Here is a 17,168-nt window from a genome sequence, read left to right on the forward strand (position 1 = left end):
CAGACACTAGGTTCTGGAGTAACTCAGACAATAGATACTGGAGTAATTCAGACACTAGGTTCTGGAGTAAATCAGTCACTAGGTTCTGGAGTAACTCAGACACTAGGTTCTGGAGTAACTCAGACACTAGGTGCTGGAGTAACTCAGACACTAGGTTCTGGAGTAAATCAGATACTAGGTTCTGGAGTAACTCAGACAATAGATGCTGGAGTAAATCAGACACTAGGTTCTGGAGTAACTCAGACACTCAGACAATAGATGCTGGAGTAAATCAGACACTAGGTTCTGGAGTAACTCAGACACTAGGTGCTGGAGTAACTCACCTGTCAGGCAGCAGCATCTCTGAAAAGGCAGGTACAGGATACTGAGTTGGAGGATCAGCCATGATCATATTGAATGGCGGTGCAGGCTCGAAGGGCCGAATGGCCTCTACTCCTGCACCTATTGTCTATGTTTCTATGTGATGAGGTGAAGAGTATCCCAAATCCCTAACATTAACTCTCTTCTTCTTCCGCAGATACTGCCTGACCCGCTGAGTGTTTCCAGCGTTTCCTGTTTTTAACTCCCAAGCCAAGGATGTACCTGGGAACTCCCCGCTTGACTGAATGAGGAACGGGACAAACATTGAGGTAGGATCAGGACACCATTTTGCCCACACATACCTCCTGCACCTGAGACTGACGCCTGGCACTAGAATCTGGTCTTATCGAGAGACACAGCACAGAAACTGGCCCTTCAGCCCATCGAGTTGAACATCACCTATTCCTTTTCGCCAGAGATGCTACTTGCAGACTTTCGTCCCAATATATAGAAACATAGAAAATAGGTGCAGGAGTAGAGGCCATTTGGCCCTTCGAGCCTGCACCGCCATTCGATATGATCATGGCTGATCATCCAACTCAGTATCCCGTACCTGCCTTCTCTCCATAACCCCTGATCCCCTTAGCCACAAGGGCCACATCTAACTCCCTCTTAAATATAGCCAATGAACTGTGTGGCCTCAACTACCCTCTGTGGCAGAGAGTTCCACAGATTCACCACTCTCTGTGTGAAAAAAGTTCTTCTCATCTCGGTTTTAAAGGATTTCCCCCTTATCCTTAAGCTGTGACCCCTTGTCCTGGACTTCCCCAACATCGGGAACAATCTTCCTGCATCTAGCCTGTCCAACCCCTTAAGAATTTTGTACGTTTCTATAAGATCCCCCCCCTCAATCTTCTAAATTCTAGCGAGTACAAGCCGAGTCTATCCAGTCTTTGTTCATAAGACAGTCCTGACATCCCAGGAATCAGTCTGGTGAACCTTCTCTGCACTCCCTCTATGGCAATAATGTCCTTCCTCAACATCTAACTCCCTCTTAAATATAGCCAATGAACTGTGGCCTCAACTACCTTCTGTGGCAGAGAATTCCACAGATTTGCCACTCTCTGTGTAAAAAATGTTTTCCTCATCTCGGTCCTAAAAGATTTCCCCCTTATCCTTAAACTGTGTGAGTGGCCCCTTGTTCTGGGGTCAGTATATACTACAATATATGCATCAATGCTTGTTAAATGCCAGACATGCTTTAATTAAATTTAAAGTTTTACACAGATTACACTACTCCAAAAAAAAAAACTAAATAGAATTCCCACATACTTCTCCTATCCATGATAAATATCTACACCTAGAGGCCAACTTGAACACATACTTTGTACAAATTGTACAAAAATTAAAAAATTCTGGATTGATATTTTTGGAATAATTTCTGAAGTTGTTAATACTAAATTGGATCCAGACTCAAAACTAATAATGTTTAAGAAGGAACTGCAGATGCTGGAGAATCGAAGGTACACAAAAAAGCTGGAGAAACTCAGCGGGTGCAGTCTGAAGAAGGGTTTCGGCCCGAAACGTTGCCTATTTCCTTCGCTCCATAGATGCTGCTGCACCCGCTGAGTTTCTCCAGCTTTTTTGTGTACCTTCAAAACTAATAATACTTGGAATGTCAGAACAACTTTAACATTCACAACAAGCCAAAGAAAATTCCTCGACTACAGTATAATAACTGGGAAAAAATGAATATTAAAATTCACAAAGGCCCTATAACGCCCACAATTAAAATGTGGATTGTGGAAATGTCGGAGAGCCTGGAAAGAATTAGAATTGTCTTACGGGACAAACAAGAATTTTTTGTTAAAATATGGTCTCCATTCATTAACTATTTGAAGGGATAGATTGGCTCGGCACAGAAATCTAACTAAAGCTTGAACTCAGGATTAGATGAAAACTTATACTTTATAATTTACTGACCTATCTCCAATGACGTGTTATTAGTAATTCACAGAACCATAGAAAATAGGTGCAGGAGTAGGCCATTCGGCCCTTCGAGCCTGCACCGCCATTCAACTGATCATCCAACTCAGTATCCCATCCCTGCCTTCTCTCCATACCCACCAATCCCTTTAGCCACAAGGGCCACATCTAACTCCCTCTTAAATATATCCAATGAACTGTGGCCTCAACTACCTTCTGTGGCAGAGAATTCCAGAGATTCACCACTCTCTGTGTAAAGAAATGTTTTCCTCATCTCGGTCCTAAAAGATTTCCCCCTTATCCTTAAACTGTGACCCCTTGTCCTGGACTTCCCCAACATCGGGAATAATCTTCCTGCATCTAGCCTGTCCAGCCCCTTAAGAATTCTGTAAGTTGCTATAAGATCCCCCCCCCTCAATCTTCTAAATTCTAGCGAGTACAAGTCGAGTCTATCCAGTCTTTCTTCATATGAAAGTCCTGCCATCCCAGGAATCAGCCTGGTGAACCTTCTCTGTACTCCCTCTATGGCAAGAATGTCTTTCCTCAGATTAGGAGACCAAAACTGTACGCAATACTCCAGGTGTGGTCTCGCCAAGACCCTGTACAACTGCAGTAGAACCTCCCTGCTCCTATACTCAAATCCTCTATGGCAAGAATGTCTTTCCTCAGATTAGGAGACCAAAACTGTACGCAATACTCCAGGTGTGGTCTCACCAAGACCCTGTACAACTGCAGTAGAACCTCCCTGCTCCTATACTCAAATCCTCTATGGCAAGAATGTCTTTCCTCAGATTAGGAGACCAAAACTACACGCAATACTCCAGGTGTGGTCTCACCAAGACCCTGTACATTCCACTCTTTTTTCTTTTTTGACATTTGTAAGTCTATTTTCTCTCTCTTTCTCTCATTTACTATCTATATTTAAAAAACTAGCAGACTCAATCCACAATTGAAATGTTTAATAATGTATGATTGATATACATGAAAAGTTCCTACTATAATATGTAATTATATTTTACCATCATATGTTTGCTTCTAATAAAAAATATATTTTTTAAAAACTTGCTACTTGCCTCGCTGAGTTACTCCAGCATTTTGTCTATCTTCGGTGTAAACCAGCACCTGCAGTTCATTCCTACACAATTTGTCTGATTTGCAATGCAGGTTCAGAAAGCTGGTATAACTAGCTCATCCAGATATTTCTTCATCCACTTGTAGATGCCATTTGCATTCCCCTGATACTTCAATCAATCAAAATGCAATTTGTTTACTTCAGTTGTACGATTCTCACTCGGGCAAATGCACATTGAAATGTGTTTCTTTCAGACAGTCCATGGCGTTAAGTAAGTCGGTAAGTTTGTTGGCCAAGTATTCACATACAAGGAATTTGCCTTGGTGCTCCGCCCACAAGTAACAACATGACATACAGTGACAGTTACGAATGACTCGGAAAACACTAAACATTAATAATAAAACATGAATGATAAAACACCATTGATCAAGCATGTGAACCAACAAAATACCAGATCAAAGGGAGGCTACAGATTTTTGGCTGTTGAGTAGAGCAAGGACTAGTGGATAATAAATGTTTTGATGTTTGGCTGTGGCAGCTTTGACCGTCCGGAGTCGCCTTCTAGAGGGAAGTGATTCAAAGAGTTTGTGGCCAGGGTGAGAGGGGTCAGAGGTGATCTTGCCCGCTCGCTTCCTGGCCCTTGCAGTGTACAGTTCATCAATGGAGGGAAGGTTGCAGCCAATAACCTTCTCAGCTGATCGGACGATTCGCTGCAGCCTCCGGATGTCGTGCTTGGTGGCTGAGCCAAACCAGACCATGATGGAGAAGGTGAGAACAGACTCTATGATGGCCGTGTAGAATTGGACCATCATTGCCTGATTGTGGCAGATTGTGCTTCCTCAGCTGTAGGAAGTACATCCTCTGTTGTGCCTTTATGACTGTGCTATTACCATTCCGTAGCAGACTATTATCTAAATGGTGGCTGATTGGGAAAGGGGGAGATGCAGCGAGACCTGGGTGTCATGGTACACCAGTCATTGAAGGTACGCATGCAGGTGCAGCAGGCAGTAAAGAAAGCGAATGGTATGTTAGCTTTCATAGCAAAAGGATTTGAGTATAGGAGCAGGGAGGTTCTACTGCAGTTGTACAGGGTCTTGGTGAGACCACACCTGGAGTATTGCGTGCAGTTTTGGTCTCCAAATCTGAGGAAGGACATTATTGCCATAGAGGGAGTGCAGAGAAGGTTCACCAGACTGATTCCTGGGATGTCAGGACTGTCTTATGAAGAAAGACTGGATAGACTTGGTTTATACTCTCTAGAATTTAGGAGATTGAGAGGGGATCTTATAGAAACTTACAAAATTCTTAAGGGGTTGGACAGGCTAGATGCAGGAAGATTGTTCCCGATGTTGGGGAAGTCCAGGACAAGGGGTCACAGCTTAAGGATAAGGGGGAAATCCTTTAAAACCGAGATGAGAAGAACTTTTTTCACACGGAGAGTGGTGAATCTCTGGAACTCTCTGCCACAGAGGGTAGTCGAGGCCACAGTTCATTGGCTATATTTAAGAGGGAGTTAGATGTGGCCCTTGTGGCTAAAGGGATCAGAGGGTATGGAGAGAAGGCAGGTACGGGATACTGAGTTGGATGATCAGCCATGATCATATTGAATGGCGGTGCAGGCTCGAAGGGCCAAATTGCCTACTCCTGCACCTAATTTCTATGTTTCTATGAAACTTTCCACAGATTTAGATGAAATATAATTGAGAAGGGCGTCATAACTCGTCAGTGCCAAAAGTTGCACATTAATTAATTCAACTAATTAGAAAATGAGATCGGGAAAGTAAGTGCCATATAGTGTCCAATGCCCATATTACACGATGGGCAGCCTATTTCCGTGTTGCAGTCCATTTAAACTATATATCATTATACCTATATATATTCCAGATAGTAATATAGGTATAATAATATTAGCTTAGTCCTCTCAGCTATGATGTGTGCTTGCCTGAAACAAAGCGCGTGATTGGCCAACTGGCAGACAACTCAATGTTAAATGTGCTTTGATTGGACTTAAAATACCCGAAATGTTTCCGGTTTTTCTCTAATTTAATGAAAATGTGCAAGTCTTGTTCATGACGAGTTTCAGGGGTGATTTATATAATGTTTCTACACAATATGTGAAAATTTCATGTAGTTCTGTGACTTGGGTCACAAAACACTGGAATAAAGGCCCTCGGCCCACAGCCTAATACAGGTGCACAACCTTTTATCCGAAAGCCTTGGGACCGGACACTTTTCGTAATTCAGAATTTTTCGGCTTTCGGAATGGAAGATTTTTAGCGTAGATTTTAACGGCTGGCTCAGTGGTAGAGTGCTCGACTCATATCCGCAAGGTCGCGAGTTTGCACCTCGATCCCGGCAGTTACTCGATCGCGAGTTTGAGTCTTCAATGTAGTTTTTTCTTGCAGAATAGGAGAGAATAGGGAGGGTTAGGCTGGGATCATTCTCTGCGAGATGATCTTAGTGCGGGAGACAAGTGTAGGAGAGGTGTACTGACTGTGTGGGCAGAACTTTGGAAGTGATTGCCCACCATTCTCAAAAGCCGCTGTGTCTCCCTGTCCCTCCAACTCCAGAGGAATCCGCTCCCCGATGGGCCGCTACGGCGACAAGTGGCAGTTCGCCCACAGCCCGAGCTGCGTCCCCTCATCCGCAACCCGGGTTCCTCTGGAGTTGGAGCGGGGCTGGGCTAGAGTTGCTGCTGGCTGTGAGTCTCTGGGATCTCCGTGCTTGCAGTCGGTGTCCCGTTGGTCCTGACGTCTCCGGTCACCCCCCTGGAATGGAGCTGAGACTGGGAACTGTACCGCCCTTGCCCCCTCCCTCTGCAACTGCAAACAACCCCACAGTTTCCAGTCTCAGCTCCTGTACAGGGGGGTGGCCGGAGACGTCACAGCCCGAGCCATCGGCTTGCTGTCCCTACGGGGACAGCGGAGAGCGTGTTCCTCTGGAATTGGAACGTGGCTGGGCTGCTGCTGGCTGTGGGTCTCTGGGATCTCCGTGCTTGCAGTGGGCCTGGGGGCCGGTGTCCCGTTGGTCCTGACGTCTCCGGTGACTGGCACTGGCTCCAACGTGAAGACCAGGGGAGCTGGAGAGGGGGAGGGAAGGGGTCACACACATGGCCTGGAAGCAGAGGGGTGTAGGTGGGGTGAAACTGAAGGGAGTGACAATTTGCTGCTGCCTGCCCGCTGAGTTAAAAAGTTCCCACGCAAGACTCACGATACACTGTGTATCGTGAGTCTACCGTGGGAACTTTTTAACTCAGCGGGCAGGCAGCAGCAGACTGTCAATTATTAACCCTCCCGCGCAATATACCCTCACCTTCTCTTTTATGAATGGGGATTTAGTTCCCCTTTCTTCGAGGACCGACCGGAGGTTCTGCTGTCACCTCTGCGGGCCGCCCTTGGTGAACGTTTTCAAGGACCTTTCTTCAAGGACTGAAAAAATGTCCGCTATTCGGAGGTTTTCGTTATTTGGATCTTCGGATAAAAGATTGTGCACCTGTAGCAGTTTGAGGGTTTGAACCCAGCTTAAGAATTAGTATCGTAATTTTTATAAAAATGGCGTTAGTAAAATTGTTGATTGTTATTTAAAAAAAAAACCTAATTTGGTTGCAAGTTACTTGTGGCCGACTGCGTATGGGCGGCGCGCGGTGGCGTAATCACGCGTCGCCACGTGCTACACGCACGAGGTTAGGACGCCCGCGTGCGACCGCAATACGCCCGTGTGCATACACGAGACGCCACTCCGATTTTGTGCCCTACAAAATCCTGAAGTGCCGCACGATACCGCGCGCAACTACATGCGACCGCCCCGCGCGGCCCACACGCTACCCGTGTGCGTCCCACCGCAACGACGAGCCCGCACACATGACGGCCAAATGGGACAGCCCCTTTGATGTTTAGCAACCGGGAGATAGAGCAACAGAGAAAGGTTGAACAAGTTAGGTCTTTAATGAGTTGGATGATCAGCCATGATCATATTGAATGGCGGTGCAGGCTCGAAGGGCCGAATGGCCTACTCTTGCGCCTATTGTCTATGTTTCTATTTTTCTAATCTCATACCCCTGTTATCTGTTATTTGCACTTCATCAGTTTATTTATTCATGTGTGTATATATTTATATCATGGTATATGGACACACTGATCTGTTTTGTAGTCAATGCCTACTGTGTTCTGTGTGCTGAAGCAAAGCAAGAATTTCATTGTCCTATACAGGGACATATGACAATAAACTCACTTGAACTTGAACTTGAACTGGAACTGGACTCGACTCGCCCATTACTGGACACAACCTTTTAATCGCCTGTCCATCTAGGAACCCCACGCCCTTGCTTTCCTTTCCAGAGCCTCAATTTATCTTGTCATGCACAATCTCATACCCCCACCTGTCTAACCCCTCAATCTAATAGAAACATGCCTTGAACCTTCTCTATCAAACTTTTAAAATGGTGCGACATTCTGCATCTCTCTTTGCTCATAAACAACCTGCTCCAATTAACCGTTGCAGGTTCCTGCCTAACACCATTAAAACACTGTATCTCCTATTCTGCTTGGGTTGTCTGTAGCCCAATGGAGTAAACTTTAGATTCTCCAGTTTTCAGTAATCTGTAGACACAAAATACTGGAGTAACTCGGTGTGTCCGGCAGCATCTCTGGAGAGAAGGAATGGGTGAAGTTTCGGGTGGAGACCCTTCTTCAGACACCATTTTGTGTCTACCTTCGATTTAAACCAGCATCTGTAGTTCTTCCCTACGCAATCTATACCCCCTGATCCTTTCTCTCGTGATCCCCGCAGGTTCTCTCACCACCTCCTTTATCCAAACCTACAGTTGTCCATTCCCCAGTTTCTTACCTTTCCCCACCAGCCTCCATCTGCCCTTCACCCACTTACTGAACCCACCTGGACTATCCCCTTCCCCTCTTGTTCCCTCTGACTCCACCACTCACTCTCTGCTTCAGCAGGGTGACGCAATGCTGCAAATGCAACCTCACCAGTGGCTTGTACATCATGGAACATAATATCCCAAATGTTATACTTTGGCCATCTCTGTGGCTCCACATGTGAATGGCTGCTCTGCCTGGAATGTTGTGAATCTGTGTAGTTCTATGCCACAGAAGGCAGGAGAGGCCGATTTAGATAGAGTTAGATAGACGTCTTTAAGATAGCGGAGGCAGGGGATTTGGGGAGAAGGCAGCAACGGAGTACTGATTGTGGATGATCAGCCATGATCGCAGTGAATGGCGCTGCTGGCTCAAAGGGCCGAATGGCCTCCTCCTATACCTTTTGTCTATTGAGACCCCTATCCCCACACTCTCACTGTGGGATGACCCCTGACCCACAGCGTCACCATACGGTTAAATGTTTCCCCTCAGGTTCCTCTCTCACCTTAAACCAATGTCGTCAGGTTTGTGATTCCCCTATCCTGAGTTAAAGACTGTGCATTCAAATTCAGATTCAGATTCAGATTCAGATTCAATTTTAATAGTCATTGTCATTGTACAGTACAGAGACAACGAAATGCATTTAGCATCTCCCTGGAAGAGCGACATAGCAAACGATTTGAATAAATAATAATAAGTGTCCGGGGGGGGGGTGGTGATTGGCAGTCACCGAGGTACGTTGTTGAGTAGAGTGACAGCCGCCGGAAAGAAGCTGTTCCTCGACCTGCTGGTTCGGCAACGGAGAGAACTGTAGCGCCTCCCGGATGGTAGGAGGGTAAACAGTCCATGGTTGGGGTGAGAGCAGTCCTTGGCGATGCTGAGCGCCCTCCGCAGACAACGCTTGCTTTGGACAGACTCAATGGAGGGGAGCGAGGAACCGGTGATGCGTTGGGCAATTTTCACCACCCTCTGTAATGCCTTCCGGTCGGAAACAGAGCAGTTGCCATACCATACTGTGATACAGTTGGTAAGGATGCTCTCGATGGTGCAGCGGTAGAAGTTCACCAGGATCTGAGGAGACAGATGGACCTTCTTCAGTCTCCTCAGGAAGAAGAGACGCTGATGAGCCTTCTTGATCAGAGTAGAGGTATTGTGGGTCCCAGAGAGGTCATCGGAGATGTTGACTCCCAGGAACCTGAAGCTAGAAACACGTTCCACCTCCGTCCCGTTAATGTGGATGGGGGTGTGCGTGCCGCCTCTGGACTTCCTGAAGTCTACAATGAGATCCTTGGTCTTCTTGGAGTTAAGGGCCAGGTTGTTGTCAGCGCACCATGCTGCTAAGTGCTGGACCTCCTCCCTGTAGGCCAGCTCATCGTTGTTGCTGATGAGGCCAATCACCGTTGTATCATCTGCATACTTGATGATGGTGTTAGTACCATGTACAGGTGTGCAGTCATAGGTGAAGAGGGAGTAGAGGATCACCCAATCTATTCCCCTCGTGCTCTTATACACCTCTAAGATCAGCGCACAGCCTCCTGCTCTCCAAGGAATGAGGTCCCAACCTCTCCAATAGTTCAGGCACTCAACCCTGGCAACATCCTCGTAAATCTACCCCTTAATAACATCTTTCCTGTAGCAGGGTGACACAATGCTCCAATGCAGCCTCACCAATATCTTATGCATCATGTAACATAACATCCCACTGTAATACATTGGCCATCTCCTGTAGCTACACATGTGAATGGCTGCTCTGCCCTATTCTCCCCCAGTTAGCCCTTTCCCCCTCAATACACTGTTAAAATCTCTGAAATCTCATCCATCGGAGCTATCTCTTTCCCCCTTTTTGCCGTCCTTATTCGTTCTTCAGTATGCTCCTCAATTCCCTCAACTCCTCCAGCTGTCTGTACCATAAGACATGGGCGCAGAATTAGGCCATTCACCCGACGCGTGTACTCTGCATTCCAATCATGGCTGATCTATCCTCCTCACTCAATCCCATTCTCCTACCTTTGCCCCATAACCTTTGACACCCTTCCTAATCAATAACGTATTAATCTCCACTTTAAAAATACCCAATGTCGTCGTCCACAGCCGTGCGTGGCAATGAATTCCAGATTCACCGACCTCTGGCAAATTAAATTCTTCCTCATCTCCATTCTAAAAGCAAGTATTTTTATTCTGCATCTGTACTTTCTGGTTCTCGACTCGCCCATGACTGGACACAACCTTTTAATCGCCTGTCCATCTAGGAACCCCACGCCCTTGCTTTCCTTTCCAGAGCCTCAATTTATCTTGTCATGCACAATCTCATACCCCCACCTGTCTAACCCCTCAATCTAATAGAAACATGCCTTGAACCTTCTCTATCAAACTTTTAAAATGGTGCGACATTCTGCATCTCTCTTTGCTCATAAACAACCTGCTCCAATTAACCGTTGCAGGTTCCTGCCTAACACCATTAAAACACTGTATCTCCTATTCTGCTTGGGTTGTCTGTAGCCCAATGGAGTAAACTTTAGATTCTCCAGTTTTCAGTAATCTGTAGACACAAAATACTGGAGTAACTCAGTGTGTCCGGCAGCATCTCTGGAGAGAAGGAATGGGTGAAGTTTCGGGTGAAGACCCTTCTTCAGACACCATTTTGTGTCTACCTTCGATTGAAACCAGCATCTGTAGTTCTTCCCTACGCAATCTATACCCCCTGATCCTTTCTCTCATGATCCCCGCAGGTTCTCTCACCACCTCCTTTATCCAAACCTACAGTTGTCCATTCCCCAGTTTCTTACCTTTCCCCACCAGCCTCCATCTGCCCTTCACCCACTTACTGAACCCACCTGTACTATCCCCTTCCCCTCTTGTTCCCTCTGACTCCACCACTCACTCTCTGCTTCAGCAGGGTGACGCAATGCTGCACGTGCAACCTCACCAGTGGCTTGTACATCATGGAACATAATATCCCAAATGTTATACTTTGGCCATCTCCTGTGGCTCCACATGTGAATGGCTGCTCTGCCTGGAATGGTTGCACCAGGGGTGGTGGTAAGGCAGATATGACAGTGGCGTTTAAGTGGCTTTTGGATAGGCTCACGGATATACATGGAGTGTTGGGGATGGATCATGTACAGCCACACATACACATGTAAATGCAACTGGATGTTTGTCATTTTACTGCTTGGTGTACCTGGTCTTTCAGGAAGCCTTTGATCAAGTCCCACATAGGAGAACAGTGGGCAAAATTACACATGGTATTGCGGATAGGGTACAGACATGGATAGAAAATTGGTCGGTAGACAGGAAACATAGAGTAGGGATTAACAGGTCCCTTTCAGAGTGGCAGCCAGTGACCAGTGGGGTACCACAAGGCTCGGTGCTGGGACTGCAGCTATTTGCAATACACATTAATGATTTAGCTGAAGGGATTAAAAGTAACGTTAGCACATTTGCAGATGACACAAAGCTGGGCGGCATTGTGAGGAGAATGCAGGGTGACTTGGACAGGTTGGGTGAGTGGGCAGATACATGGCAGATGCAGTGTATTGTGGATAAATCTGAGAATATCCACCTTGGTGGCAAGTACAGAAAGTTAGATTATTATGTGAATGGTGTCAAGTTAGGAAAAGGGGAAGTACAACGGGATCTGGGGGTCCTTGTTCATCAGTCAATGAAAGTAAGCATGCAGCTACAGCAGGCAGTGAAGAAAGCTAATGGCATGTTGGCCTTCATCACAAGAGGAGTTGAGTTTTGGAGCAAAGAGGTCCTTCTGCAGTTGTACAGGACCATGGTGAGACCACACCTGGAGTATTTTGTGCAGTTTTGGTCTCCAAATTTGAGGAAGGACATTCTTGCTATTGTGGGAGCCCAGCGTAGGTTTACAAGGTTAATTCCCGGGATGGTGGGACTGTCATATGCTGAAAGAATGGAGCGGCTGGACTTGTACACTCTGGAGTTTAGAAGGATGAGAGGATATCTTATTGAAACATATAAGATTATTTAAGGGGTTGGACACGCTAGAGGCAGGAAACATGTTCCCGATGTTGGGGGAGTCCAGAACCAGGGGCCACAGTTTAAGAATAAGTGGTAGGCTATTTAGTTCCAGTGTTTCTGTTTTGAAGGAAATTACCCAAAATTTGGGACATTCTTTGGGTTACTAGTGGCCACATCTTCCCATCTCCTCCCCTTTGTGTTTTCTGCAGAGACCGCTCCCTCCGTAACTCCCTGGTCAATTCATCCCTTCCCACCCAAACTACTCTCCCCTGGCACTGTCCCCTGCAACAGCAAGAAATTCTACAGTTGTCCCTTTACCTCCCCCCCTCGACTCCATCCAAGGAACCCGACAGCCTTTCAAGGTGAGGCAGATGTTCACCTGCACCTCCTCCAACCTCATCTACTGCATCCGCTGTTCTAGGTGTCAACTTCTCTACATTGGCGAGACCAAGTGCAGGCTCCATTGTCAGTGTGAGGCCCAGCGCAAGTTGTAGGAACAGCACCTCATATTTCACTTGGGTAGTTTACACCCCAGCGTTATGAACATTGATTTCTCTAATTGTAGATAGCCCTTGCTTTCTCCCTCCCCCCCCCACCCCCCAACATCAGGCTGAAGAAGGGTCTCGACCCGAAACGTCGCCTATTCCTTCTCTCCATAGATGCTGCCTCACCCGCTGAGTTTCTCCAGCATTTTTTGTCTACTTTAACCTAAACCTCCATGTCAGAGGAGCGATTTTAGGTCTCCAATTCTTTGGAGCGCAGAAGGTTAAGGGGGGACTTGATAGAGGTCTTTAAAATTCTGAGAGGGATTGACGTGGATAAGCTTTTCATATTGAGAGTCGGAAGATTCAAACAAGAGGACATGACTTGAGAATTAAGGGACAGAAGTTTAGGGGGAACTTCTTTACTCAGAGAGTGGTAGCGGTGTGGAATGAGCTTCCAGTGGAGGTGGTGGAGGCAGGTTCGATTTTATCATTTAAAAATTAATTGGATGGGTATATGGACGGGAAAAGAATGGAGGGTTATGGTCTGACTGCAGGTGGATGGGACTAGGGGAGAATAAGTGTTCGGCACGGACTAGAAGGGCCGAGATGGCCTATTTCCGTGCTGTAATTGGTATATGGGGGATCAGGTAGCTTTAGGCAGTCAGTAGCAGGGGGGTTAGTTTGCGTGATGGTTTGGGGTGTATTAACCGGTTGGTGGCGAGTCTAATAAAGAGGGCCGTTGTTCTTTCTCTGAACAGTGCGTTCACCTTCTTCGAATTATCAAGTGTTCTTAAGACACTGATATCCTTTTCAGCAGCCTTAATATTGCAGCATCGAACACAAGGGCACAGCTTTCAACAAGAGCGTTGGACGTGGTGAAAATTAATCATCTTTAAATGTCAGGCTGTTGTAATAGCGTCTCGGTACAGAGAGACACACACACACACACATACACACACAAAGCATTCTTGCCCAACCCATTGCATTCGGATGGCAAGTTAATGCATCAGTTGATTCAAGAATTCGGAGCATGTCAGCAAGGCAGTTTTTCCTTTATACGTTTCTGTTTTGTTTTTTGCAGTGGCTGGTACATACCTCGGCGCAGCGGTAGATTTTTGCCTCACAGCGCCGGAGACCCAGGTTCAATCCCGACCACGGGTGCTGTCTGTACGTTCTCCCCGTGACCTGTTGGGGGGGGTTTTCTCCGAGACTGTCGGTTTCCTCCCACACTCCAAAGACGTGCAGGCTTGGCAGTTAATTGGCTTCTGGACGTGTAAAATTGTCCCTAGTAGGTAGGATAGTGTTCGCGTTTAAGAAGGAACTGCAGATGCTGGAAATTAGGCCATTCGGCCCATCACGCCCACTTTGCTATTCAATCATGGGCTGATCTATCTTTCACTCTCAACCACGTTCTCCTGCCTTCTCCTCGTAACTCCTACGGCAGCTGAGGAAGCACAATCTGCCACAATCGAGCAATGATGGTCCAATTCTACACGGCCATCGTAGAGTCTGTCCTCACCTTCTCCATCATGGTCTGGTTTGGCTCAGCCACCAAGCACGACACCCGGAGGCTGCAGCGAGTCGTCCGATCAGCAGAGAAGGTTATCAGCTGCAACCTTCCCTCCATTGACGAACTGTACACTGCAAGGGCCAGGAAGCGAGCGGGCAAGATCATCTCTGACCCCTCTCACCCCTGGCCACAAACTCTTTGAATCACTTCCCTCTGGAAGGCGACTCCGGGCTGTCAAAGCTGCCACAGCCAAGATTCAAGATTCAAGATTCAATTTAATTGTCATTTGGAACCCTTGAGGTCCAAACGAAATGCCGTTTCTGCAGCCATACATTACAAACAAATAGACCCAAGACATAACATAATTTACATAAACATCCATCACATCGCTGTGATGGAAGGCCAAATAAACTTACTTATCCCCCCACCGCACTCCCCCCCCCCCCCCGATGTCAGAGTCAAAGTCAAAGCCCCCGGCTGGCGATGGCGATTGTCCCGCGGCAATTAAAGCCACACCGGGTGGTGCGAGGTCGCACACCGGGTCTTGGTGTTGGAGCCCCCGGCGTGCGCTCGCAGAGTCCCGCGGCCATTCCAAGCCGCGCGGGGCGGTGATGTCAGGCCCCGCTCCAGGAGCTCTTCGACCCCGCAACTCGGGCGGGAGAAGTCGCCATTGCGGGAGCCCTGAGAAGCGGTCTCCCTCCAGGGACCCGCGGGCTCCCGGTGCCGCCGTCCGCCAGACCCGCAGTTGCAGCCTCCGAATCTCCGGAGGTCGGGCCGCAGCAGCAGCAGCAGCAGCGCTCCACCACCGCTCCACCCGCTCCAGACTCGGCCAGCTCCGCGACGGTGAGGTGAGTCGTCGGCACCAGAGCCCCCGGTCTTCTCCTGTTGGAGGCCGCTCCTCGTTGCAGCCCCAACGACAACGGAGACCCGACAAAGAAAAGGTCGGATCTCCCGTGCAGGGAGAGATTTAAAAGTTACCCCCTCCCTCCCACCCCCCCACACACACACCCCAACAAAAAATAACAAAAACTACATAGAAACATAGACAAAAAAATAATAAAAACGCAGACGGGCTGCAGAGGCCGCTGCTGACGAGAGTCGCGCCGCCCACCGGACATAAAACAGGCATAAAACAGTTTTTATCCACGAGTAGTTGCTCTACTCAAAAGCCAAAAATCTGTAGCCTCCCTTTGATCTGGTATTTTGTTGGTTCACATGCTTGATCAATGGTGTTTTATCATTCATGTTTTATTATTATTAATGTTTAGTGTTTTCTGAGTCATTCGTAACTGTCACTGTATGTCATGTTGTTACTTGTGGGCGGAGCACCAAGGCAAATTCCTTGTATGTGAATACTTGGCCAACAAACTTAGTTACTTAACTCCTAATATTCCCTAAGTTTTACCATAAGTGGTGACACAAAGATGCCTCGTTGAACAATAATCGGTGCGGACTCGGTGGCTCGAAGGGCCTGTTTCTGTGCTGTGTCTCTAAACTAAACCACAGAACAGCCTCAAGGATGTTTCACCAAAAATGTCTATTAAATGTTATTCTAGTGACTTTGTGAATCTACCTTAAATCTTCGTAAATCTTCTCTGCGCTCCCCCCCCCCCCCCCCCGAATAAGTTGGGAAAAGGGGAAGTACAACGGGATCTGGGGGTCCTTGTACATCAGTTTACGAAAGTAAGCATGCAGGTACAGCAGGCAGTGAAGAAAGCGAATGGCATGTTGGCCTTTATTACATGAGGAATCAAATATAGGAGCAAAGAGGTCCTTCTGCAGTTGTACAGAGCCCTAGTGAGACCACACCTGCAGTATTGTGTGCAGTTTTGGACCCTTAATTTGAGGAAGGACATTCTTGCTATTGAGGGAGCCCAGCGTAGGTTCACCAGGTTAATCCCCAGGATGGCGGGACTGTCGTATGCTGAGAGAATGGAGCGGCTGGGCTTGTACACTCTGGAGTTTAGAAGGATGAGAGAGGTTCTTATTGAAACGTATAAGATTATTAAGGGTTTGGACACGCTAGAGGCAGGAATGTTGCGGGAGTCCAGAACCAGGGGCCACAGTTTAAGAATAAGGGGTAAGCCATGTAGAACGGAGACGAGGAAACACTTTTTCACACAGAGAGTGGTGAGTCTGTGGGATTCTCTGCCTCAGAGGGTGGTGGAGGCCGGTTCTGTGGATGTTTTGAAGAGGGAGCTAGATAGGGCTCTTAAAGATAGCGGAGTCAGGGGATATGGGGAGAAGGCAGGAACGGGGAACAGAGCAGCCATGATCATATTGAATGGTGGTGCAGGCTCGAAGGGCCGAATTGGCCTCTACTCCTGCACCTATTGACTATTGACAAAATTGTGTCATAGCCGGTGTAATGAAAATGTCTTTCGATTTTTTTTTTTTTGTATATGCCCGCTAATTTTTGCCCTGTCGACCTGCAGGCAATCAGCGGCCGTTGAGACGAGACCTCCTCGGTTACCATGGAGACCCTGGAGACAGAGAGACACCCGACCAAGCCGCCCCTGAGGCCGAAACCTCCGATGCCGAAGAGAGCTCAGGACGACGGCTGGCCGATGGGCGGCAAGGGGCGGCCGGCTCGCCCGCCAGTCCCCGCCAAGCGCCCCGTCTCGGAATTCCCGGCGGGCGAGGTCCCCCAGGGCTGGGGGCAACTTCCAGAAGATCCGGGAACGCTTCAACCAGGCGGCGGAGTTGCCGGAGAGGGAGAGAGTGGGCGCGGCCAAGGAGAAAAGGCCCCTGGCGGTCAGGCGGTCCAAGTCGGCGCGCGATGTCCTCAGGGACTCTCCCCCGGTGCCCAAGGCCCGGCGCAAGCAGGTGGTTGCCCGGGAAACGTCGGCGGAATGCAACGAAGATCAGACGGTGCCCGCGATCACCGAGATACCAGCGATCCAAGAGCCACCGAGCGGTAAGTTCATAGGTCACTCCTCCCGGGCCTAGCTGGTTTC

General features: G+C 47.9%; 1 protein-coding gene across 1 annotated transcript in view; it reads left to right on the plus strand.

The window, feature by feature from the left end:
- LOC129693957 (ephexin-1-like) overlaps positions 1-17,168 on the plus strand; it is a 58,328-nt gene that overhangs the window by 10,954 nt on the left and 30,206 nt on the right. Inside the window, exon 2 of the mRNA XM_055630679.1 lies at positions 16,733-17,128. Coding sequence (XP_055486654.1) covers positions 16,733-17,128 — 396 coding nt within the window. The remainder of the gene's footprint in view (positions 1-16,732; positions 17,129-17,168) is intronic.

This window comes from Leucoraja erinacea, unplaced genomic scaffold (genome assembly GCF_028641065.1).
Source record: "Leucoraja erinacea ecotype New England unplaced genomic scaffold, Leri_hhj_1 Leri_499S, whole genome shotgun sequence".
Lineage (NCBI taxonomy): Eukaryota > Metazoa > Chordata > Chondrichthyes > Rajiformes > Rajidae > Leucoraja > Leucoraja erinaceus.